Source organism: Pseudorca crassidens, chromosome 3 (genome assembly GCF_039906515.1).
Source record: "Pseudorca crassidens isolate mPseCra1 chromosome 3, mPseCra1.hap1, whole genome shotgun sequence".
In the NCBI taxonomy this organism is placed as follows: Eukaryota; Metazoa; Chordata; class Mammalia; order Artiodactyla; family Delphinidae; genus Pseudorca; species Pseudorca crassidens.
Genome location: NC_090298.1, coordinates 43243429 through 43265165, shown reverse-complemented (window position 1 = coordinate 43265165; position 21737 = coordinate 43243429). Strand labels below are relative to the sequence as shown.

The following is a 21737-nucleotide window of genomic DNA, read 5'->3' as shown; positions in this document are numbered from 1 at the left end:
TTTTCTCACTTCCAACTCCTAGGATGTCCTTATCATCATTAAATCTTTATTTCCTCTCAAACAAGCTTCCTCTACTTAAGGCAAAACTTTTGAACAGAGCTCTGAAATTCTTGCACATCAAAATCAGAATTCAATCATTTAAAAACGAAAAGTGACCTAAAATTTACAGATGATACTTTAATTAACTGATTGCTTTAGAAGAATCACAATATTTTTTCAAATAAATTCCTTTAAATAAACCCAAAGCTGGAGGGAGCGTACCAACGTAGGTCTCTTCAGGTAATACTTTTATCTAAAATTTCTTTCACAAAAGACACTAAATGACTTTAAAAACTACCTTTATAAAGCTCAAAAGTCATCCAGTTATTTTTCCGACTTATTAAAAATAGACAATAGAATCCTGGAAATGGCTTGGGCTACAGTAAAAAGTTCCAATTTATGATTACCATAGACATTAAAACAAGAAAAGTAATCCAGTTTTCCCTGTTTAAACTGAAACCCTGAAGACTTCTTTCTCTTTTCTAGTGGCCAAAGTATTACTGGATGAATAGAGCCCCAAAAAGGGCTGGTTTTATAAGTGTTATAATGCTTTCAGCATTATATAACTGATAAAAAAGTAATGAAACACTCTGGCACCAAAGAATCGAAAAATTACTATTATTAGACAATCTTCAGACTGTGGAATTTAATGTCCCAAATACATTCCAAGGCAAATTTTTAAAAAAAAATTTTTTCAACAGAATTCACCTTTCATCATAAAAAATCCTTAACCTTTTTCATTACCTTAAAAATGAATTAACTTCATATTTCCTTCCAGCTATTGCATCACTTCTCTGCTCCTTTGTAGGCAAAACATCTTGTCTACAGTTGCTGCCTCCACTTTCTCATATTCCATTTTTCCTTCAAGCCACTCTAGTCTAGCCTCCATCCTCACCTCTGCTCTGAAAAAGCTTATAATAAGGATATTATGTAATAAAATTACTACTTTTATGCTTCATCCTACCAGAACTCTCAGCAGCATTTGAAACAACAGACTCTCCTTCCTCTTTCCAACATTCTTCTCTGGCTTAAGGAACACACACTCCCCTGGTTTTCCTCTTGCCCCACTGGCCACTCCCTCCTCAATGTCCTTTGCCAGCTCCTCCTCTAACGTTCCTTTAAAGTTGGAGTGCCCCACAGTTCATGGCACAGCCCTCAGTCTATTTTACTCTATCTAACTTTACCCAATCTCACAGCTTTAAACCCCATTAATATATAGGTAATTCCCAAATTTGTATCTATAGCTCTGATCCCTCTCCTAAGCAACAAATTCATATTATCTACTGACTGGCATTCCTACTTACATGTTTTCTTAGGTATCTCAAAATGAACACAGCAAATTCAGAATTCTTGATTTTTTTCCCCTCCCAAATTTGTTCATCTTCCACATATTTCCCATTTCAGTAAAGAGCACCATCATCCATCTAGTTGCTTAAATTTAAAAACCTGGCATCACTCTCTCTTTCATTCCCCATATCCAGCCCATCCAGTCCTATCAGCTCTATGTCCACCACTATCTCCAGGGTCCTCTCCCTCTCCTTTTCTCTTTCCTTCTCGCATTTCATTTTCTACCAATCTTGTCTTATCTCACTGTGCTTCAGCCATACTAGCTATAGCAGATTGAATAATGGCCACTCAATGATATTGTCCTAATTCCTGAAAGGTGTAAATGTTATCTTATTTGGAAAAAAGAGATCGAGCAGATATAATTAAGAATTCTGGGACTTTCCTGGAAGTGCAGTGGTTAAGAATCTGCCTGCCAATGCAGGGGACACGGGTTCGTGCCCTGGTCCGGGAAGATCCCACATGCCGTGGAACAACTAAGCCCGTGTGCCACAACTACTGAGCCCACGTGCCCTAGAGCCCGTACTCTGCAACAAGAGAAGCCACTGCAATGAGAAGCCCGCACACTGCAACTGAAGAGTAGCCCCCGCTCGCTGCAACTACAGAAAGCCTACACGCGGCAACGAAGACCCAACGCAGCCAAAAATTTTAAAAAAAAAAAAGAATTCTGAAATGAGGAGATTACCCCAGATTATCACAGTGGGCTCTAAATGTCATCACAAGTGTCCTTATGAGAGGCAAAGGGTATTAAGACAAACACAGAGAAGGCCTGTGAAGACAGCAGAAAAAGAGGCAGCCACAAGCCAAGGACTGCCCATAACCACCAGAAGCTAGAAGAGGCATGGATTATCTCCTAGAGTCTACAGAAGGAAGACAGCACTGCTGACACCATGATTTCTAACTTCTGGCCTCCAGAACTGTAAGAGAAATTTTTCTGTTACTGTAAGCCACCTAGGTTGTGGTAATTTGTTACAGCAGCCATAGGAAACTAATACATTGTACTTCCTCCTGTTGCCCTGATACCCCAAGTTTGTTCCCTTCTCTGGATCTTTACACATCATGTCCTACTGGGACTCCTTCAGGTCTCCAGCTCATGAGTCACAGTCTCAGGGAAGCTTTTCCTCTCCAAGTAATCTAAATCTACCCATCCCAATATCTCTCTCTCTCTCTCTCTCCCTTTCTCTCCCTCTCTCTCTCTCTCTCTCTCTCTCTCACACACACACACACACACACACACACACACACACACACAGAGTTTCCTGATTTTTTTCATAATATTTTTCACTCTATATTTGATTTTCAATGTGCTTATTCTGTGTCCCCCAGTAAAACAGAACATCCATGACAGTGAGCCCCTTATCTATCACGTTCACCACTCTCTCCAGCACCAAGTATGGCTGAAATAAAAATGTGCTGGGACTTTCCTGGCAGTGCAGTGGTTAAGAATCTGCCTGCCAATGAAGGGGACATGGGTTCGATCCCTGGTCCGGGAAGATCCCACATGCCACGGAGCAACTAAGCCTGTGTGCCACACTACTGAGCCTGCGCTCCACAACTACTGAAGCCTGTGCGCCTAGAGCCTGTGCTTCGCAACAAGAGAAGCCACCGCACCACAACGAAGAGTAGCCCCTGCTCACTGCAACTAGAGAAAGCCAGCAAAGCAACAATGACCCAACGCAGCCAAAAAATAATAATAATAATAAAAATGTGCTGAATGAGTCTCAAGTCTTAACATTACCTTATTTTTAGAACACTTAGCTATAAAATATTTATAACCTCTTTATCCATTCAAATGAACCAACTGAGAAATTTCAAAATGTTTTAAACAAGGATTCTCACAGGTAGCTACAAATAATCTATTTGCATTTTGATGAACACATTTCTTTTTACCTTATACGTACTCTTATTATTTTCAATTCTGGAATATCTTACTTTTTTTTTTTAGATCTTTTGTCTTTCCAAACAAATGAATACTTCCATTAACATGTTAAGTTGTTTTTTTTTTAAACATGGTAGAGTTTTGATCTCAATTACTTGTCAGGTCTGCTACTCAAGCGAACTTATAGCTGGACAGCTTATGAACCTTGAAGATGCCTCTTCCCTGTCCATTCAGTGACCTATGCAGACAGTTCCATGTGTTTCTTCCCCAGCCCTTTAAGGACCTTTGCAAATATCCTCCATTTTATGCCCAGAATACCCTGAAATGCATCAGAGTACTAAATCAACTTGTACACAATACCAAGATCTCATCTCCTATTCTAGGTTCCATGTCAAATAAAGCCGAGTTACATTGTCCAAATAAACTGACCAGATAGGTTGCATCAGATAGCATGCCATGTAAAATTTAAATTTTGAACAAAATACATCTCTCCTCCTATGATCTAAAACAGAAATTAAAGCCCCCAAATACAGACAATACCATCCTCCATCCCTTCTTCTGATTCATCAGTCCCAGCCAGATCAGCCCCATTCACATTCCCAGTTGAAGTCTGGTCCCTTCTTCAGTTTCTCCAGCAATTGCTGCATGGAGTCATCTTCTAGAATTAATGCAGCTCCTTCAGCACCTCCAGAGCTAGAGAACTCCAACTCTGAGTGTCATGTATCACACACAGACCTAAGGTTCCAGATGACCTATCATGTCACATAAGAAAGAGCAACTCACCTCAAAATAGAAACAATAACCAAAGCCCAGGAACAAATGTGTCTGTTGCAAATGCTTACAATCTAAGCCCTAATTTCTGCATGTGACAGCATTTTCCAAATAAAAGTTATTTCCCCAAACAAAAACATTTAGCAATCAAAACTCACGTCGACGTTATCAACTGCAGACTATACCACAAACCTACTGTGAGGACAGAGTATATACAGAGAAAAAAAGGGAGAAAACGAAAGACTCTCTCTCTGGTGTTAGGTTCTCGTGGGCATCAGCCAATCTCCATCAGTTCATTGGAATCCTTTGGTCATAAACTGCCAATCCTCCTTCAAGAGGATTCACTTTTCTCTATCCCCTGGACTAACTCGACCAACATTTCTACCATCATTGCAATCTCTTTAGCCTTCTTCTCAGCCTTCCCATACTTTTTTGTCACTCTGCCCTTGATGCCGTCATTTAGATTTGGGAGATGAGTGAGAGCACTTTCCTGGGTTTTTATTTGGATGAACATATTGTGTATCTCCCACAACTTGCTCCTATTCCACATATATGATCTTCTGTGCTCTTGAGTAAGAGACACAGTATCTTCCCACATCTCACTGATGACTAGAAGCAGAAATTGCTGGAAATCTTCCTCAGGCTCCGGCACATCAACTTCCTTAGGTCTGCCAACCCAACGATGTCCAACCACCACATTTTCCCCTGCTACTTCAGAACTGCAGTATGAACATGAACAAAGAAGCCATGAACTTTACTTTCTTATCTAAACAATTATTACAAACTTTGCTTTTACTACTTAATAAAATAATTGTGGATGGACTAATTATCTCAAGCTGTTTCCACTTTAATCACAAGAGTATCTGCCTTTGAAATATGCCACAAAAAAGGCAAAAAGATCAGACAGAAGTGATCACTGTGTAGACTTACTCCCAGGGTCATCTAACAAGAAACATTACAACTAGCAAGCAAACCCAGCATCCTGTTACAGTCATCATACTCATCCATTCCACCACTCATCCCAACAAGTTTGCATGCAACGTGCAAATGCCTAACCACTGGGTTTTCTGGACTGCTGTAACTGTTAACATTATCAAATTTCTCTCAACCCCACATCTTTTATTATTCTATCTTCAGGTGGTACACTCACTTCAAAAACTAGAATTGGGAAGTTCTGAGAACTACCAGAATAGTAGCCTGTTAGTTCAAAATTATATAAGCATGTATCAATATTAAATCTCCAAGTAAGGATCCTGAGAAGCATTCAGAAGAGGCTGATCACATAATAAGGACCTAGTGTATAGCATAGGAAACTCTACTCAATACTCTGTAATGACCTATATGGGAATAGAATCTAAAAAAGAGTGGATATACGTGTATATGTATAACTGACTCACTTTGCTATACAGCAGAAACTAACACAACATTGTAAATCAACTATACTCCAATTTTTAAAAGTTAATAAAAAAAAGAAAAGGCTGATCACAGATATTGTTACCAATCTAAGATGGTCTCAGAGCCAATATAAATTGAACAAAAGGGAAGCCCAGCTGTCTCTTGAAATGGAAATTCAATTAGAACAACCAATCAAAATGGTGCCTTTAAAAGAAAATAGGCTGTGGGCTTCCCTGGTGGCGCAGTGGTTGAGAGTCCGCCTGCCGACGCAGGGGACATGGATCCGTGAGCCATGGCCGCCGAGCCTGCGCGTCCGGAGCCTGTGCTCCACAACGGGAGAGTCCACAACAGTGAAAGGCCCACGTACCGCAAAAAAAAAAAAAAAAAAAAAAAAAGAAAATAGGCTGAAGAAAAGACCTCATTTTTCCTACATAAAAACGTCATATATTTATCCTTAGTTTCTACATTTCTTATTCAACCAAGGCAGGCAAACAGAGCCACTGATTGCACCATGTTCCTTCAAGTCAAGTAGACCAAATAACTAATTGCACAACCAGTACCAGGTGTTAAGTTTGCAGACAAGTGCAAAAAGTTTACTACAAACTGGCCCCACACAAATAGATACTAAGAATCATAAGGTAGAAATGTTAACATAAATTAATATTCAACTCAGTATGACCAATATCAAGAAACAAAGTATGTTACTGAATAGCACAAAGATTTCCAAAAGGTAAATCTAGAAGCCTGACAGTTGACCATCCTCAATTTCAGACACCCTTTGCAATAACCATGCACAACATGCTACAGTGCAGTAAGTACACTGTTTGAAGAGTATTTAGTGAAGACAAAATCTCAGAGTAAGAAAAAATAAAAATTAGACAAGTCCAAGTGGAAGAACATCTGTATTTGTGAGTTAAACTTTGTATTAGAACAAATCTGTTGAGAACCAGGGAAAGAAAGAACCATAAAATATTCTTTGACCAAGTAATTCCATTTTAGAAAAAAATACTCCCAAATTAAAACGAAGAATAAACTGTAGATATTCATGACAATATTACAGTGGAAAGATAACAACATCTTAAATTCGCACCAACAGAAAATTATTTATGTTATGGTAGCTCTAGTCCATGAAATATTATATAACCATTAGAAATTATTTTTAGGAAATTAGTAATATGGAATAGTTAATGCTGAAGAGTGAAAAAGCTGAAATCAAAAATTATTATTATGTACTATCATTACAATCTATATAAAAACACGTTTGGGAAAAATAGAAGAAAATTTACTAAAAACAGAGCATTTGTGCTAGTGAGCAAGACTGTTAGGTGATTTTTCTCCTCTTTTCCCAATGGTGTTCCAATATTTTTATGATGGGAAGACTGTAAAAAGATAACATACAAAAGATGTTACTTCTAAAGTAAGTCCCAAAACAAGAAACACGATAAATTCAGATTAACATTTTAGATATTTTAACATAAACTTTATATACATACAGATCAAATCCAATTGAGACAAAGAATTACTTATCTTATGATTTGGGGTAAATTAAGAATTTCCACTAAGACATCACTTTGAAATAGAAAGTGTCAGAATTGACTAACATAAACACCAACTGGAAATTCTAAAAGGAAAAAAATCAACTTTTGGAGACATTTTCAAGTATGTAACACTTATGTAAAAGCAACCCGTTAAAATACACTATCTTCTAAAGTAGAGTCTGTTCACCTTATTAAGTCAATTTTCAAGTGAAAACTGAAATCCAAAACCCACTCCATAACCCCTTCTTCTGAATTCCAATGTAACTCTTCAAACACCATTGAGAAAAAAGATCTGCTGATTTGTACATTTGAAGATCAAACTAATGTTACCATCTGAATCAGCCTAATGTTTTTATCTTGAGAGCCCTGCTTGTAGGAAACCAATTTTCAGAATTCAAAACATCAACCAAAATCAAATTAAATTTTTTCAGTTTTCTATATGACCGTATCTCAGAAACATTCAACCACATTAGCATAAGCTTGCTTTCACCCACAAGTCCTAAATCATTGAGATTTAAATTAAATTGTTAATGTTATTATATACATTTTAGTTTTTAATTATCAAATTACCTCAGACTATTTTATTCTATTTGAGGCTTAGCGTGCCTCTTCATCATTCGCCATGAGATAGTTAATAACAATCACACCGAGATAAGCACAACAAACTGTAATTTAGAACTTTCTCACCACAGTGATTTTCAACTTCGATAAAATCTGCAGCATTTAATAACTGCAAACTTTGAATTTTATTACCTTCTCAAACACAGGAACATAGGAAGACATACAAGGTTTGATTATTTCTGCTTCCCAATCTTCATCTCCCATGGTGGCTTCCAGTTCTATTTTCATAAAAATACAAACATGCACATTTAGCCTCAATTAGAATCAGAGAGATCAGAATCATATCTTTAAAAGCATAAACCCTCATCATTTCACATATACCCCTCCAAACTACTCAACTAAGTGTTGATCCTCCCAAAAAGTTTTTGCAAAACAAGCAATTAGGGCTTCCCTGGTGGTGCGGTGGTTGAGAGTCCGCCTGCCGATGCAGGGTACACGGGTTCGTGCCCCGGTCCGGGAAGATCCCACATGCCGCGAAGCGGTTGCGCCCGTGAGCCATGGCCGCTGAGCCTGTGCTCCGCAACGGGAGAGGCCACAACAGTGAGAGGCCCGCGTACCGCAAAAAAAAAAAAAAAAACAAAAAACAAGCAATTAAGTTTTGTTTCTTCCCTAGAGACAGCATTTATGTCCATCCTTTTTCTCTTTAAAAATCAGTTGAACCACTTACCTAATCACTCTAGCAATCACCATGTCCCCACTGATGTTTAGGCTTTCTCCCAAAATCTGTTGTTAAAATTTATCGTCTCCATCGAAGGGTCCTCAAACGTCTTATTGTATATTAAGGGGAGGGGACATTTTTCAGATACTACTCAAGGTTTCTCCCTTCACATGCCTCCCTTCAAAACTAGGTAAGCCGTTTAGCTTGAGGTTTTTTACTTAGTTTCTTGGAGGGGGGGCGGGGATCAAGGCCTCGAAGTTTGGCAGGGAAGGAAGCAGTGGTTAGGTGGCCCGAATACCTCCAACAAAGGACTGGCTTCGCCAAGGAGGATTTATACACAGTGTTACTACAACCATCCCTATTCAGAGAAAAAGACAAGCAGGGGCTGGTCAAAAAGGCTCCTTCACCTCCTCTGCAGGCCTCAACCTCAGACTTCGGGCACCCACGGTGCTTTTGGACCCTCCGGCAGAAAGCAGAATGACGCCAAAGGACGGCTTCAAACCCCCGCCCACCGCGTCCGTCCTTCAGTCGGCCCAAAGTCCAGCTACTGGGAAGCCCAGAGGGTCGGGACGAGGCGCGTACATGGGGGAAAAAGCCGCTAGCCCACTCACCTCTCCACTGCTTGCTCTCCCAGAGTTCTCGCAGGCGCTGACGCCGCGTAAACGGCTGCACGTGCAGGACGCAGGCTGCGTCAGGCGCGCCCCTCCAACAACAAATGGCGCCAGGCAACGAGTGCCCTCAGCCAATCAGCGGTCAGGCAGACGCGCCGTCCCGCCCCCATCTCCAGCCTCTCCTACCCTACTTGTTGGCATTCTAGGCTGCAGTGGTGGGACCCATTAGGCTCCTCCCAGAGTGGTCCGTTAGGCCTGGGGTAGAGAGCTGGCCGTGCGCCACTTGTCTCTAGATTCTTGGGTGGGGTCCTCAAACTGGAGTGGCTATAGAATTTCCGTATGCGAGAGCTGCAAGTCAGAGTTGAAAACAGGGCTTCCCTGGTGGCGCAGTGGTTGAGAGTCCGCCGGCCAATGCTAGGGGACACAGGTTCGTGCCCCGGTCCGCGAAGATCCCACTTGCTGCGAAGCAGCTGGGCGCGTGAGCCATGGCCGCTGAGCCTGCGCATCTGGGGCCTGTGCTCTGCAACGGGAGAAGGCCAGAACAGTGAGAGGCCCGCGTACCGCAAAAAAAAAAAAAATTAGAGGAATAAAATGCCTTCTCACCTACCTCTTTAAGCCTCCTCTCCCCTTTTGCCTATTGCAGTTCCTGGCAGTTGGCCTATTTCTGAGGCGCTTGCTTCACATCCGGGAGATTCCCGAGTGCTTCAACGTACGGCTGAGGCCGGTGGAGGTTGCATTCCTTTTCCTCCCAGTGAAGGTTGGGATGAGACTGTCACGCTGATACCCAGAAAACTGTGAAGAAAGTAGCTTGTCTTATAGAGTTGGGGGTCCAACTCTTTGGGAAGGAGACGCTCTCTGATCCAGAAGGAAGAAGGAAATTCTGCTGGTGTAGGTCGTTCATCAGCGCTTGGATTTGTGGCCCACCTGTTTATATCCCTAGAGCTACTGACCAAAGTTAAGGGTGACCGAAGGTCATTTTGGTACTTATGTTCTCACCAATCAGATATTCTTGTTCTGCCCCACAAAAAGTCAGGGAAATCCCTCCGTATTTTCCCATCCCTCCAAAAGGCATAACAACGGTCTACTTGAAAAGTGTCATTTTCATTTTGGGTTCTATTTTCATCACTTTCTGTTCTCTGAATCTTTGAATAAATTCCCGAATACTTCATAATTATAAGTCCCAACACAGTCCAGCACTCAGGCACAGAGGTTGAGGTACCTTATGGGCACGCTTCATACTTTTCAGCTCTAGAACCACCATTACTGGTCTGTCTCTTCCGTAAAAAATACGTCAGGATTTATTTAGTTAGCACCAAACTTTGTCAGACTATTTTCAAGGTGAATTATCTTTTTTTTATTTGATGTGGACCATTTTTAAAGTCTTTATTGAACTTATTACAATATTGCTTCTGTTTTATGTTTTGGTTTTTTAGCCACGAGGCATGTGGGATCTTAGCTCCCTGACCAAGGATGGAACCCACACGCCCTGCAATTTCTATTTTTAAACAAAATTTTCACATCATACCCTTGAGGCAGCTGACACTTTCAATCACTGTATACGTAAGGGGGAGAGACACAAATACTCTTTCTGGTGCTCTGAATTTGTACACAGGGTCCTCTGAGGTATTTTAACTCACTTTGAATATTCTTTCAAAATTTTTTATGTCACGGGAAAATACTTATTAAGTGAAAAGAGCAAAATATGAAATTGTATAGAGAGAATTATAACCAACTAGATTTTTTATTTTAGGAATGGAAAGTTTGGAGATATTTTCTAAAATGAGCATATTTTTTAAAACATTTAGCAAACATTCTCTGCTGTTAAATCTTGGAGAGAAGAGATTTTTGTTGCTTTCAATGAAATAGTTCTTTATGAAACACTCAATGTATATAATTTTTGAGAGCTAGCCCTGGTTAAGAAAAAGTGAATTCTGATGAGAACTGAAGTTCAATATTGAGGAAAGGATAAACAATGGATGAAGATAATGAAATTCAAAAATTGAACATAAACAGTGAAAAAGGACAAACAATTTAGTAAACACTTGCTCCTTAATGTGTGTCCCAAGAAAGTGAAGCCAGTATATTCCATTTTCTGGTTCCATCTAACAGATCTTAAATTAGTGATGGTATTAAATCACAACATAGGGAAAAGGCAGGGATTCATTCAGCTCTTAAATAGGCTTTAAATAAGCACCTACTGTATGCCAGGTACTATGCTAAATGCTATAGGTAAAATTAACCTATCAAGGGACATTCTAGTGAAAAGAATGGCAATGGCTAACAGAACTTAAAACCTTAAGATTCGTGTCTCAAAATTCCCTGGAAAGCTTATATACAGTTTCTCCAAATTCTCTAAATCCCATATAATAAAGGTACTTGTTTCTCAAGTACCTTTAATTCAAACCAATCAATATGCCAAAGTGGCATATTTTGGGGTGCTCCCCTTCAGAGTATTCTGCAGCTGTACAAAGGAAAGAGGGTTATCTCTATATATTGCTATGGAGTGATCACTAGGATATATTATTGGAAAAAAGCCAGGTACAGAGTAGGGTGTCAAGTATGCTGGCTTATATATAAAGAGATGTATCTGTTTATATTTTTAAAAAATGGAAGGATAAGCCAAATATTAGACTACCTATGAGATGAGAGAACAGGTTGAAAAGGATAAGAATGTGTGCCAGACGTCTCTGAGTGAGTGGATTTGATTGTGAAACCATGTGATTGTTATGCAAAACTATAAAACTAAATTAAATTTAAAGAGCTATTTTAGAATTTAAAGCAAAAAACCAAATACACTTAAATAAATGTATATTTATTTAGTGGCTTTTTAGTGGGTATTTAGAGTTAGTGGCTTAACCACACAGAGAAGAGTTATTTCAAGTGATTTAAAATACAGTAATTTGACCATATGTCCCTAGTGGGATATATCATAAGGCAAAAAGAACTGCAAAAAATAAACCAATTCTGTAATCATATTGTTGGTAATAAACTAGTACATAATTAAGTTAATATTGTTTAAGAATTAAGATTTTTAGTGTGAGAGAAGAGATTGAAATAGAAATCAGAGGTTAAGAAATAGCCCTATACTCTTAAACTTGAATTGGAAATATCATTATGAACTCATGATATATTATCTCCATAAAATAAAAAGGATTTCCTTACTCTGCCCACTGAAAAAGCATAGAAACAATGACAAACCCATTAGCAGTGCACATGCTAGCACACAGACTGCTGTTGACCTGAAACAAAAACACTGCCAAATATTTCTCCAGCAAAGATGGGTTTATTCAGGATTAGCAGAGAATTGCAATTTGGGGTCTGCAACCATGCCAAACCACATGCAAGTCCCGGCATGGCAAAGGAAGGAGAACACTTTTATAGAGAGGAAAAGGAATTTTCAAAGCACCTGGCCAGTAAGATGGGTTCCTCACAGTTCTAGAGAAGTTCCCCAGGTAGGGATAACCTTTTCTAAAGAGACTTTAGCCACAGAAGAGGCCGTCTGTCTTCAAGGAAAGGCTTCAGTCCAGTGTGAAAACATACAGACCATAAATAAAACAAAGAGCTCATAGCTTTTCATTGGCTGAGTCCCTGCCAGGAAAGGAGTCGTTCTTCTTCCTGTTAGGTTCTATCACCAGAGGGTGTGAGAGCTCCCCCTTCTGGTCTCCCAACTCTATTTAATTGAGGTTTCTGTTTATTAATTTTTTACATTTTCCCCTTTTGATCAGGATTTTTCTCTGAAAGCACTGCTATCAAGAGTCAGGGTTTTTAGTTTCAATGGCTTTTTGTCCCTCAATGTCAAGAAGGACCATTCCTGGGTATAGTGTCTCACATCAGAGGGAAAGTGCACAGATTGGAAGCCTATTAAGGTCACATTTGAGTAACAAGGAGGAGGAAGGAGGACTCTCAGGCACTTTTTATCTAAAGTCCTGTTATCAAAATCATAGACATCAGAGATCTCCTGAGGCATTATGCCATCATCAAAGGCTTGGTGACAAACTTCCAACAGGCCTGGTCCAGATATCTTGGGAAAGCTGTCTTATCAGATGTCATCTGCTTCAATTCTGGAAAATCTTTACTTTCAGGTCACCAGATGATGTGCAGTTTCAGTTAAGGTTCGATGCTTTCTTTAGGTGTGTCTCATGAATCCAAGAGTCTATTCCTTGGAGTCTGGAAGCACAAGGGCTGTTTGGAGTACTTGATAGAGTACTTTCCAGCAAGGTTGAAGAGAGTTCTTCTGATGTATCTTTTCCGATAGATGAAATCTCCAGGTTGCAAGATGTGATGCTTAAGGTCTTTGTCCCCCAAGGGTGCACTGTGAAAAGACTGATCCACCAAAACATGGTTATTTTTAATAGAAGCAATTAGGCCTTTGCAATATTGGAGTATCTCTCCTTTTATCAGTTGTAGGTTAAAGAAGTAGGAGCCAAGTTCATTGGGTATACTGTGACTAGCTCAAAGGATGAGAGTTTATAAATTTCAAAAGGGGTGGATGTGAGGTTTAGAAGGATCACAGTAAGGCAAGGGGGTTATCCTCATGCCACAGGGTCCAGCTGTTGGCTATAATACCCTATGGGTCAATGGTGAATCCATGTTTTGGGGTGAGTACCCCAAGGGCATTCCCTTCCTTTTCATATACAACAAGGAAAAATGGAATTTGATAATTGTGAAGGTCAAGGGCAGGTGGGTTCAGCAAACTCTTCTCTAAGACCTTGAGGCTATGTCATCCAATTCTTCCCATAAAATTAAGTTGTGTTGTTATTGTTGAGTAAAACGTACAGAAGTTTGGCCATAAGAGGGAAAAATTGGAATCCAATTTTAGCCATTAAGGTCTAGCCCAAGGAAACCTGTCACAATTTCAGCAATTACAAACTAGACAAAGAAAATCTCACAGTTGGCACTTAGTTTTGGGTTTTGGGAAACTAAGACACCATGAAGTCTATCTGGATCTAAGTGTATCCCTTGTTCTGATATCTGACGCCCTACATATCAAACCTGGTTTGGGGCAAACTGCCATTTTTCTTTGGTGATATTATGTCCCTTTAAGGCTAAAAGTTTAGCAAGTGGTTGCTGTCTTCCTGTAAGGAGGCTTGAGAACGAGAGCAAAGAAGTGAATCATCCACTTGTTACAACAAAGCAGTATCTCTAGGGATCAACCTTGAGGATTTGCCCAAGAAATAGGGGCTCCGTATAACCCTGAGGCATTACAGTCCAGGTGAATTGGCTTTCTTGCAAAGTGAAGGCAAAAAGGTATTGGCTAGCTTCACCAACTGAAATACTAAAGACTGCGTTATATAAATCAGCTACAGTAAAGAATTTACTACCTAATAACTATGAGGGCTAGGAACAACAGAGATAACAATGTTGTTTGTTGCTGGGAGGTCCTGGACAAACCTCCACCCTTGGCCCTTAGGTTTTCTCACCAGTAAAATGGGAGTGTCTGCCTCGTACAAGGGATAATGAGGCCTTGAGCCTTGTAATCTTCTATTATAGGCTTTACACCTTGAATGGCTTCCTTACTCTTAGGGTATCAATTAATTCTGGGAAGAGATTTTGAGGAGTCTCTCTGAATTTTAATGGGAAATGTGCTATGAATTTTGCCAACATCATTTGGAGATTTTGCTCATAAGGCAAGTGTTAGCTGATTCAATAGGGACAAATGATCAGCGTTTCCAGAATCTGCTCTAGTACGGTCAGAGATGGAATAAAAGATATCAAAGGGTCATTTAATTCACTTGGTGGATTGCTTAGATGACTACTGTCAATTTCTATATTTTCCCCTTCAGGGAGAAAGAATACTGGCATGATAATTCTCTAAGAAGTCTTAGCCTAATAAGTGGGTAGGGGCAGAGGAGCCAAGGAGAAAAGGGTGAGTATCTCTCAAAAGCCCTAAACTAAAGGGAATAGGTTCAGAGACAAGAACCTTTTGAGGCTGATTAAAGATCTGCACTATTTGAACTGTTTTAGTACTTTGAGGCAGGGCTGTTTTATAGTAGCAGAATTGAGCAATGAGTGTAGCTCCTTTGTCAGTTAGGACTAGAAGAGATTTTCCCCCAATCTGGAGAAATGTTCCTTCAAGCCAGTTAAGAAGGAGGGCTGGGAAAACCACCTATAGTTCCTTGGAGCCCTGTCACTGAGAATTGGGAGGATGTTGGAAGACAAGTGCTTAATTTTGTAACAATCTAGAAACTAGGCAGGTTTTGATTATATTTAGGATCATTCATTTGCTGGAGTTGGAGATTAAGAATTTTGACTGTATTCCTTTAAGGTAACATCTAGAGAATGAGAGAGATGTTTTGCCAGATTTACTAAATCTGGAGTGAACAAAGTTTTCCATTCCAACCTGGTCATTTTTACTAGAAGGAAAAGGTCCCAGTTCCACCCATTAATAAACATAAGAGTTGGGGGAGAGGAACCAAGATGGCGGAGTAGAAGGACATGCTCTCACTCCCTCTTGCGAGAACACCAGAATCACAACTAGCTGCTGGACAATCATCAACAGGAAGACACTGGAACTCACCAAAAAAGATACCCCACATCCAAAGACAAAGGAGAAGCCACAAAGAGATGGTAGGAGGGGCGCAATCACAGTAAAATCAAATCCCATAACTGGGGTGGGTGACTCACAAACTGCAGAACACTTATACCACAGAAGTCCACCCACTGGAGTGAAGGTTCTGAGCCCCATGTCAGGCTCCCCAACCTGGGGGTCCGGCAACGGGAGGAGGAATTCCTAGAGAATCAGACTTTGAAGCCTAGTGGGAATTGATTGCAGGACTTTGACAGGACTTGGGGAAACAGAGTCTCCACTCTTGGAGGGCACACACAAAGTAGTGTGCGCATCGGGACCCAGGGGAAGGAGCAGTGACCCCAGGGGAGACTGAACCAGACCTACCTGCTAGAGTTGGAGGGTCTCCTGCAGAGGTGGGGGGTGGCTGTGGCTCACTGTGGGGACAAGGACACTGGCAGCAGAAGTTCTGGGAAGTACTCCTTGGTGTGAGCCCTCCCAGAGTCTGCCATTGGCCCCAGCAAAGAGCCCAGGTAGGTTCCAGTGTAGGGTTGCCTCAGGCCAAACAACCAACAGGGAGGGAACCCAGCCCCACCCATCAGCAGTCAAGTAGATTAAAGTTTTACTGAGCTCCGCCCACCAGAGCAACAGTCAGCTCTACCCACCATCAGTCCCTCCCATCAAGCCTCTTAGATAGCCTCATCCAACAGAGGGCAGACAGCAGAAGCAAGAAGAACTACAATCCTGCAGCCTGTGGAACGAAAACCGCATTCACAGAAAGATAGACAAGATGAAAAGGCAGAGGGCTATGTACCAGATGAAGGAACAAGATAAAACCCCAGAAAAACAACTAAATGAAGTGGAGATAGGCAACCTTCCAGAAAAAGAATTCAGAATAATGATAGTGAAGATGATCCAGGACCTCAGAAAAAGAATGGAGGCAAAGATTGAGAAGATGCAAGAAATGTTTAACAAAGACCTAGAAGAATTAAAGAACAAACAAACAGAGATGAACAATACAATAACTGAAATGAAAACTACACTAGAAGGAATCAAGAGCAGAATAACTGAGGCAGAAGAACGGATAAGTGACCTGGAAGACAGAATGATAGAATTCACTGCTGCGGAACAGAATAAAGAAAAAAGAACGAAAAGAAATGAAGACAGCCTAAGAGACCTCTGGGACAACATTAAACGCAACAACATTTGCATTATAGGGATCCCAGAAGGAGAAGAGAGAGAGAAAGGACCAGAGAAAATATTTGAAGAGATTATAGTCGAAAACTTCCCTAACATGGGAAAGGAAATAGCCACCCAAGTCCAGGAAGCAGAGTGAGTCCCATACAGGATAAACCCAAGGAGAAACACACCGAGACACATAGTAATCAAATTGGCAAAAATTAAATACAAAGAAAAATTATTGAAAGCAGCAAGGGAAAACTGAAAAATAACATACAAGGGAACTCCCATAAGGTTAACAGCTGATTTCTCAGCAGAAACTCTACAAGCCAGAAGGGAGTGGCATGATGTACTTAAAGTGATGAAAGGGAAGAAACTACAAACAAGATTACTCTACCCAGCAAGGGTCTCATTCAGATTCCATGGAGAAATCAAAAGCTTTACAGACAAGCAAAACCTAAGAGAATTCAGCACCACTAAACAAGCTCTACAACAAATGCGAAAGGAAATTCTCTAAGTGGGAAACACAAGAGAAGAAAAGGACCTACAAAAACAAACCCAAAACAATTAAGAAAATGGTCACAGGAACATACATATGGATAATTACCTTAAACATGAATGGATTAAATGCTCCAACCAAAAGACACAGGCTTGCTAAATGGATACAAAAACAAGACCCATATATATACTGTCTACAAGAGACCCACTTCAGACTTAGGGACACACACAGACTGAAAGTGAGGGGACGGAAAAAGGTATTCCATGCAAATGGAAATCAAAAGAAAGCTGGAGTAGCTGGTATTTTATTGTGTATATGCAATATAATTAATTTAGCTAGTTTCCCATTGGGAAAAAAAAAGAAAAAAAACCCATAAGAGTTAAAAACCATACGGATGGATGGAACCATAAAAGACTCAGAATTGCTAAAGCAATCCTGAGGAAAAAGAACAAAGCTGAAGGCATAACCCTCCCAGACTTCAGAGAATACTACAAAGCTACAATAATCAAAACAGCATGCTATTGGCACAAAACCAGACATATAGATCAATGGATCAGAATAAAGAGCCCAGAAATAAACCTACACACCTACAGTCAATCTTTGACAAAGGAGGCAACTGAGAAAAGACAGTCTCTGCAGCAAGTGGTGTTGAGAAAACGACAGCCGCATGTAAATCACTGAAGTTAGAACACTCCCTCACACCATACACAAAAATAAACTCAAAATGACTTAAAGACTTAAATATAAGACATGACATCATAAGACTACTGGAGGAGAACACAGGCAAAACATTCTCAGAAATGGGGACTTCCCTGGTGGTCCAGTGGTAAAGAATCCACCTTACAATGCAGGGGACACGGGTTTGATCCCTGGTCAGGGAACTAAGATCCCAGATGCCGCGGGGCAACTAAGCCCGTGTGCCACAACTGCTGAGTTTGCACACCTCAACTAGAGCCTGCATGCCGCAAACTACATGCTCTGGAACCTGCGCACCACAACTACAGAGGCCATGTACCCTGGAGCCTGTGCACCACAACTAGAGAGAGAAAACCCACATGTTGCAACTAGAGAGAAGTCTGCACACCACAACGTAGAGCCTGCATGCCTCAACGAAGATCCCCCATGTGCTGCAACTAAGACCCGATGCAGCCCAAAATAAAAATAAAATAGATAAATAAATAATAAATAAATCTTTTAAAAAAACCAAAAAACATTTCTCTAAAGTAAATTGTACCAGTGTTTTCTTAGGTCAGTCTCCCAAGGCAATAGAAATAAAGAGAAAATAAACAAATGGAACCTAATCAAACTTGTAAGTTTTGGCATAGCAAAGGAAACTATAAACAAAACGAAAAGACAACCCATGGAGTGGGAGAAAATATTTGCAAACGATACAACCAATAAGAGCTTGACTTCCAAAATATATAAACAGGTCATGCAACTCAATAACAAAACAAAAAAAAAACCCAATCAAAAAATGGGCAGAAGACCTAAATAGACATTTCTCCAAAGGAGATGGCCAATAGGCACATGAAAAGATGCTCAACATTGCTAATTATCAGAGAAATGCAAATCAAAACTACCATGGGGCATCACCTCACATGGGTCAGAATGGCTATCTTTAAAAAGTCTACAAATAATAAATGCTGGAGAGGGTGTGGAGTAAAGGGGATCCTCCTACGTTGTTGGTGGGAATGTAAATTGGTACAGCCACTATGGAAAACAGCATGAAAGTTCCTTAAAAAACTAAAAATAGAGTTACCATATTATCCAGCCATCCCACTTTTGGGCATATATCTGGAAAAGACAAAAATTCTAATTTGAAAAGATACATGCACCCCAATGTTCATAGCAGCACTATTTATAATAGCCAAGATGTGGAAGCGACTGAAATGTCCATCGACAGGTGAATGGATAAAGCAGATGTGGTATATATATATACAAAGGAATACTACTTGGCCATAAAAAAGAATAAAATAATGCCATTTGCAGCAACATGAATAGACCTAGAGGTTATCATACTAAGTGAAGCAAGTCAGAAAAAGAAAGACAAATATCATATGATATCACTTATATGTGGAACCTAAAAAAATGATACAAATGAACTTATGAAACAGAAATAGACTCACAGACATTGAAAACAAACTTATGGTTATCAAAGCAGAAAGGGGGTGCATGAGGGATAAATTAGGAGTAAAAAAATTTAGAAACTACTCAGGTGGAATCAACATTTGAAGGAAGACCAGAATTTTATTTAAAAACATTCTGAAGTCAATTGTAATATTCATGAGCAGGTTCATTAGATTTTTGTGTGCAAGTCTGAATTTTGTTCAAATCAAATTTCCCGTTTTGGAAAAGCCCTAGGAATTGCTCGATGAAGTCATCTAGCAATTGCCTGAGCCTAATCATAAAATAAGTTAGCGCACTGGTTTCTCAGTTGTAATTCTAGAGCTCTTTCAGGACTTTCCCAATTAGCAGTTTTCATCCAATGCTGGACCTGGCCTTTACCAACAAGCATATACCAACTAGCTGATATTAATCAGAGAAACCAGGTTGATACACTTGAATGGCTATATTAAATTCCTCAGCGAATCTGTGTAAACCTTCAGTTACTTTGGAAAAATCTTTGGCTATGGCTCGCAGTTCAGCTTTAGTCCAGAGAATATGAAGAAATTAAGCTTTTAGCCTCGATCCTCAGAATGCTAAATTTTAAAGCAACAGGTACTGACAAGTGCAGAGAAAAAGGGAATAGGGAGAGTTTCAGAGAAAGGGGGAAGTTTGGTGAGAGAATTAGTATGGGGATGGTGGTAAAAAAGAGGAAGACGGAGCTGTGGGAAACAAGAAGGGGCCAGAGGCAGAGCCTGAGACAAAGAAGCCAAGGAAGAAGAGCCTGAGGCTTCAGGAGCCATTTTACCTTTCTTTAATCATTTGTCTGCCTCAGTTAATCTTAAAGTCTTATTTTGCAGAAGCAATTTTAGACTCCTGATAATTTCAGAAAGCCTCAAAATACCCATAGAAATAAGCATTCCACTCAATTGTAAATTTTTGATCTATTGTAGTCCAATTCTGTTTTAAGAATATTAAGTTTGGGGATTTCAAAAGTTCCCCACAATGACTATTGATATTCTCAATTGTCTTTGGTCAGGTCAGTCTATTTAATTAGAAGTGCACAAAGGGAAGGACCTTGGGTTTTTTTTTAACATCTTTATTGGAGTATAATTGCTTTATAATGGTGTGTTAGTTTCTGCCTTATAGCAAAGTGAATCAGCTATACATATACACATATCCCCACTCCTCCCTCACCCTCCCTTTCCCACCCCTCTAGGTGGACACAAAGCTGATCTCCCTGTGCTATGCAGCTGCTTCCCACTAGCTATCTATTTTACATTTGGTAGTGTATGTATGCCCATGCCACTCTCTCACTTTGTCCCAGCTTACCCTTCCTCCTCCGCGTAGGACCTTGGTTTTAAACATAAAATTGGCTAAAGTCCCTGTAGAGGGTGTGCCCTCAAAATACTTAGATAACTGGGATCTCATTTTCTAGGTGTTTTTCCTCTAGAGTCAAGAACAATTTTCAAACAGTTTAAACAGCTTACAGCACAATAGGTTCAATTCAAACAGCTTGCAAGCTCATCCCAGCCAGTCTTAAGAAGACAGCTTGGTCCCTGAGGAGCCAGGACAAAGGCCCTTCCTCCCTCCCTTCCTTCCCTCCCTCCCTCCTTCCTTCCTCCCTCTCTTCCTCCCTTCTTTTGCCATTCTCCAGAAAACAGCCCTTCCAGAGGAATGGGCTGAAGGCTAAACCAGCAGTTTCATTTGAAGCAGCCCCTTCCCAAAGAAATTGGGCCAAAGTCATTTTCAGCTAACTTCAGTTGAAACATTCTGATCTCAAGATCAGACCAAAGTGCCAAACGAGTACTCCAAACAAGGCCTTACCAAGAAAGATGAAACCTTTAAATAAATCCCAAACAAAGCTGGAGAGCTTCAAATGCAAAAAGGGAGTGAGCTCAGATCCTGGAGGAAAGGAGAAAGTCCTCTCCTTTGAAGAATCCAGCTAATAAAGGAAAATCTCCACTCTGTGTTCTCTAGGCCAGAGGGTCAGAAAGCTACAGTTCTGGGAACAAATCCAGTCTAATACCTATTTCTATAAATAAATTAAAATATAGCCACCTCATTGGTTTATATATTGCCTGTGTTGGCTGCATTCACGCCATAAAGGCAGAATTGGGTAGTTGTTAACAGAAACCATATGGCTATAAAACCTAAAATACTTACTACTAGGCCCTTTACATAAAATGTTTGTCAATTCTTGCTTTAGGCCAGGAACATAATTGCTAGTGACCTGCAGTTCCTAAGCTATGAGGTTACCACAGGGAACTCACAAGGACTTCACAGAGTATTTTAAATTTTTGAGGAAAACAGCAATATCTGTCAGACACCTTGTGAACGCTTGAGGTACTTCACAATTTCAACATTAGATCAAGTTAATTCTTTTGGCTAACGTATCTTTTCAAAATTGAGTTTTCAGCAATTCCTATGATCTCAAGCAAGTGCTGTGCAAAATCCAATGTGGAAGAGGAAATGGAGACAGTGATGTCCCATCTGATTTCAAGGTTTGAGAAGTTATGCAGTGCCCAATAGGTGTATACACCCAATTAGTAAGCAATTGTGGCTATTAAAGAATGAAATAAAATCTTTTTCTTT

At 40.1% G+C, this 21737-nt stretch overlaps 1 protein-coding gene across 1 annotated transcript in view; it reads right to left on the bottom strand.

Annotated features, from left to right (window-relative positions):
* DDX4 (DEAD-box helicase 4) overlaps window positions 1-7791 on the bottom strand; it is a 67420-nt gene extending 59629 nt beyond the window's left edge. Inside the window, exon 1 of the mRNA XM_067730700.1 lies at window positions 7720-7791. Coding sequence (XP_067586801.1) covers window positions 7720-7791 — 72 coding nt within the window. The remainder of the gene's footprint in view (window positions 1-7719) is intronic.
* Between the last annotated feature and the right edge of the window lie 13946 nt (window positions 7792-21737).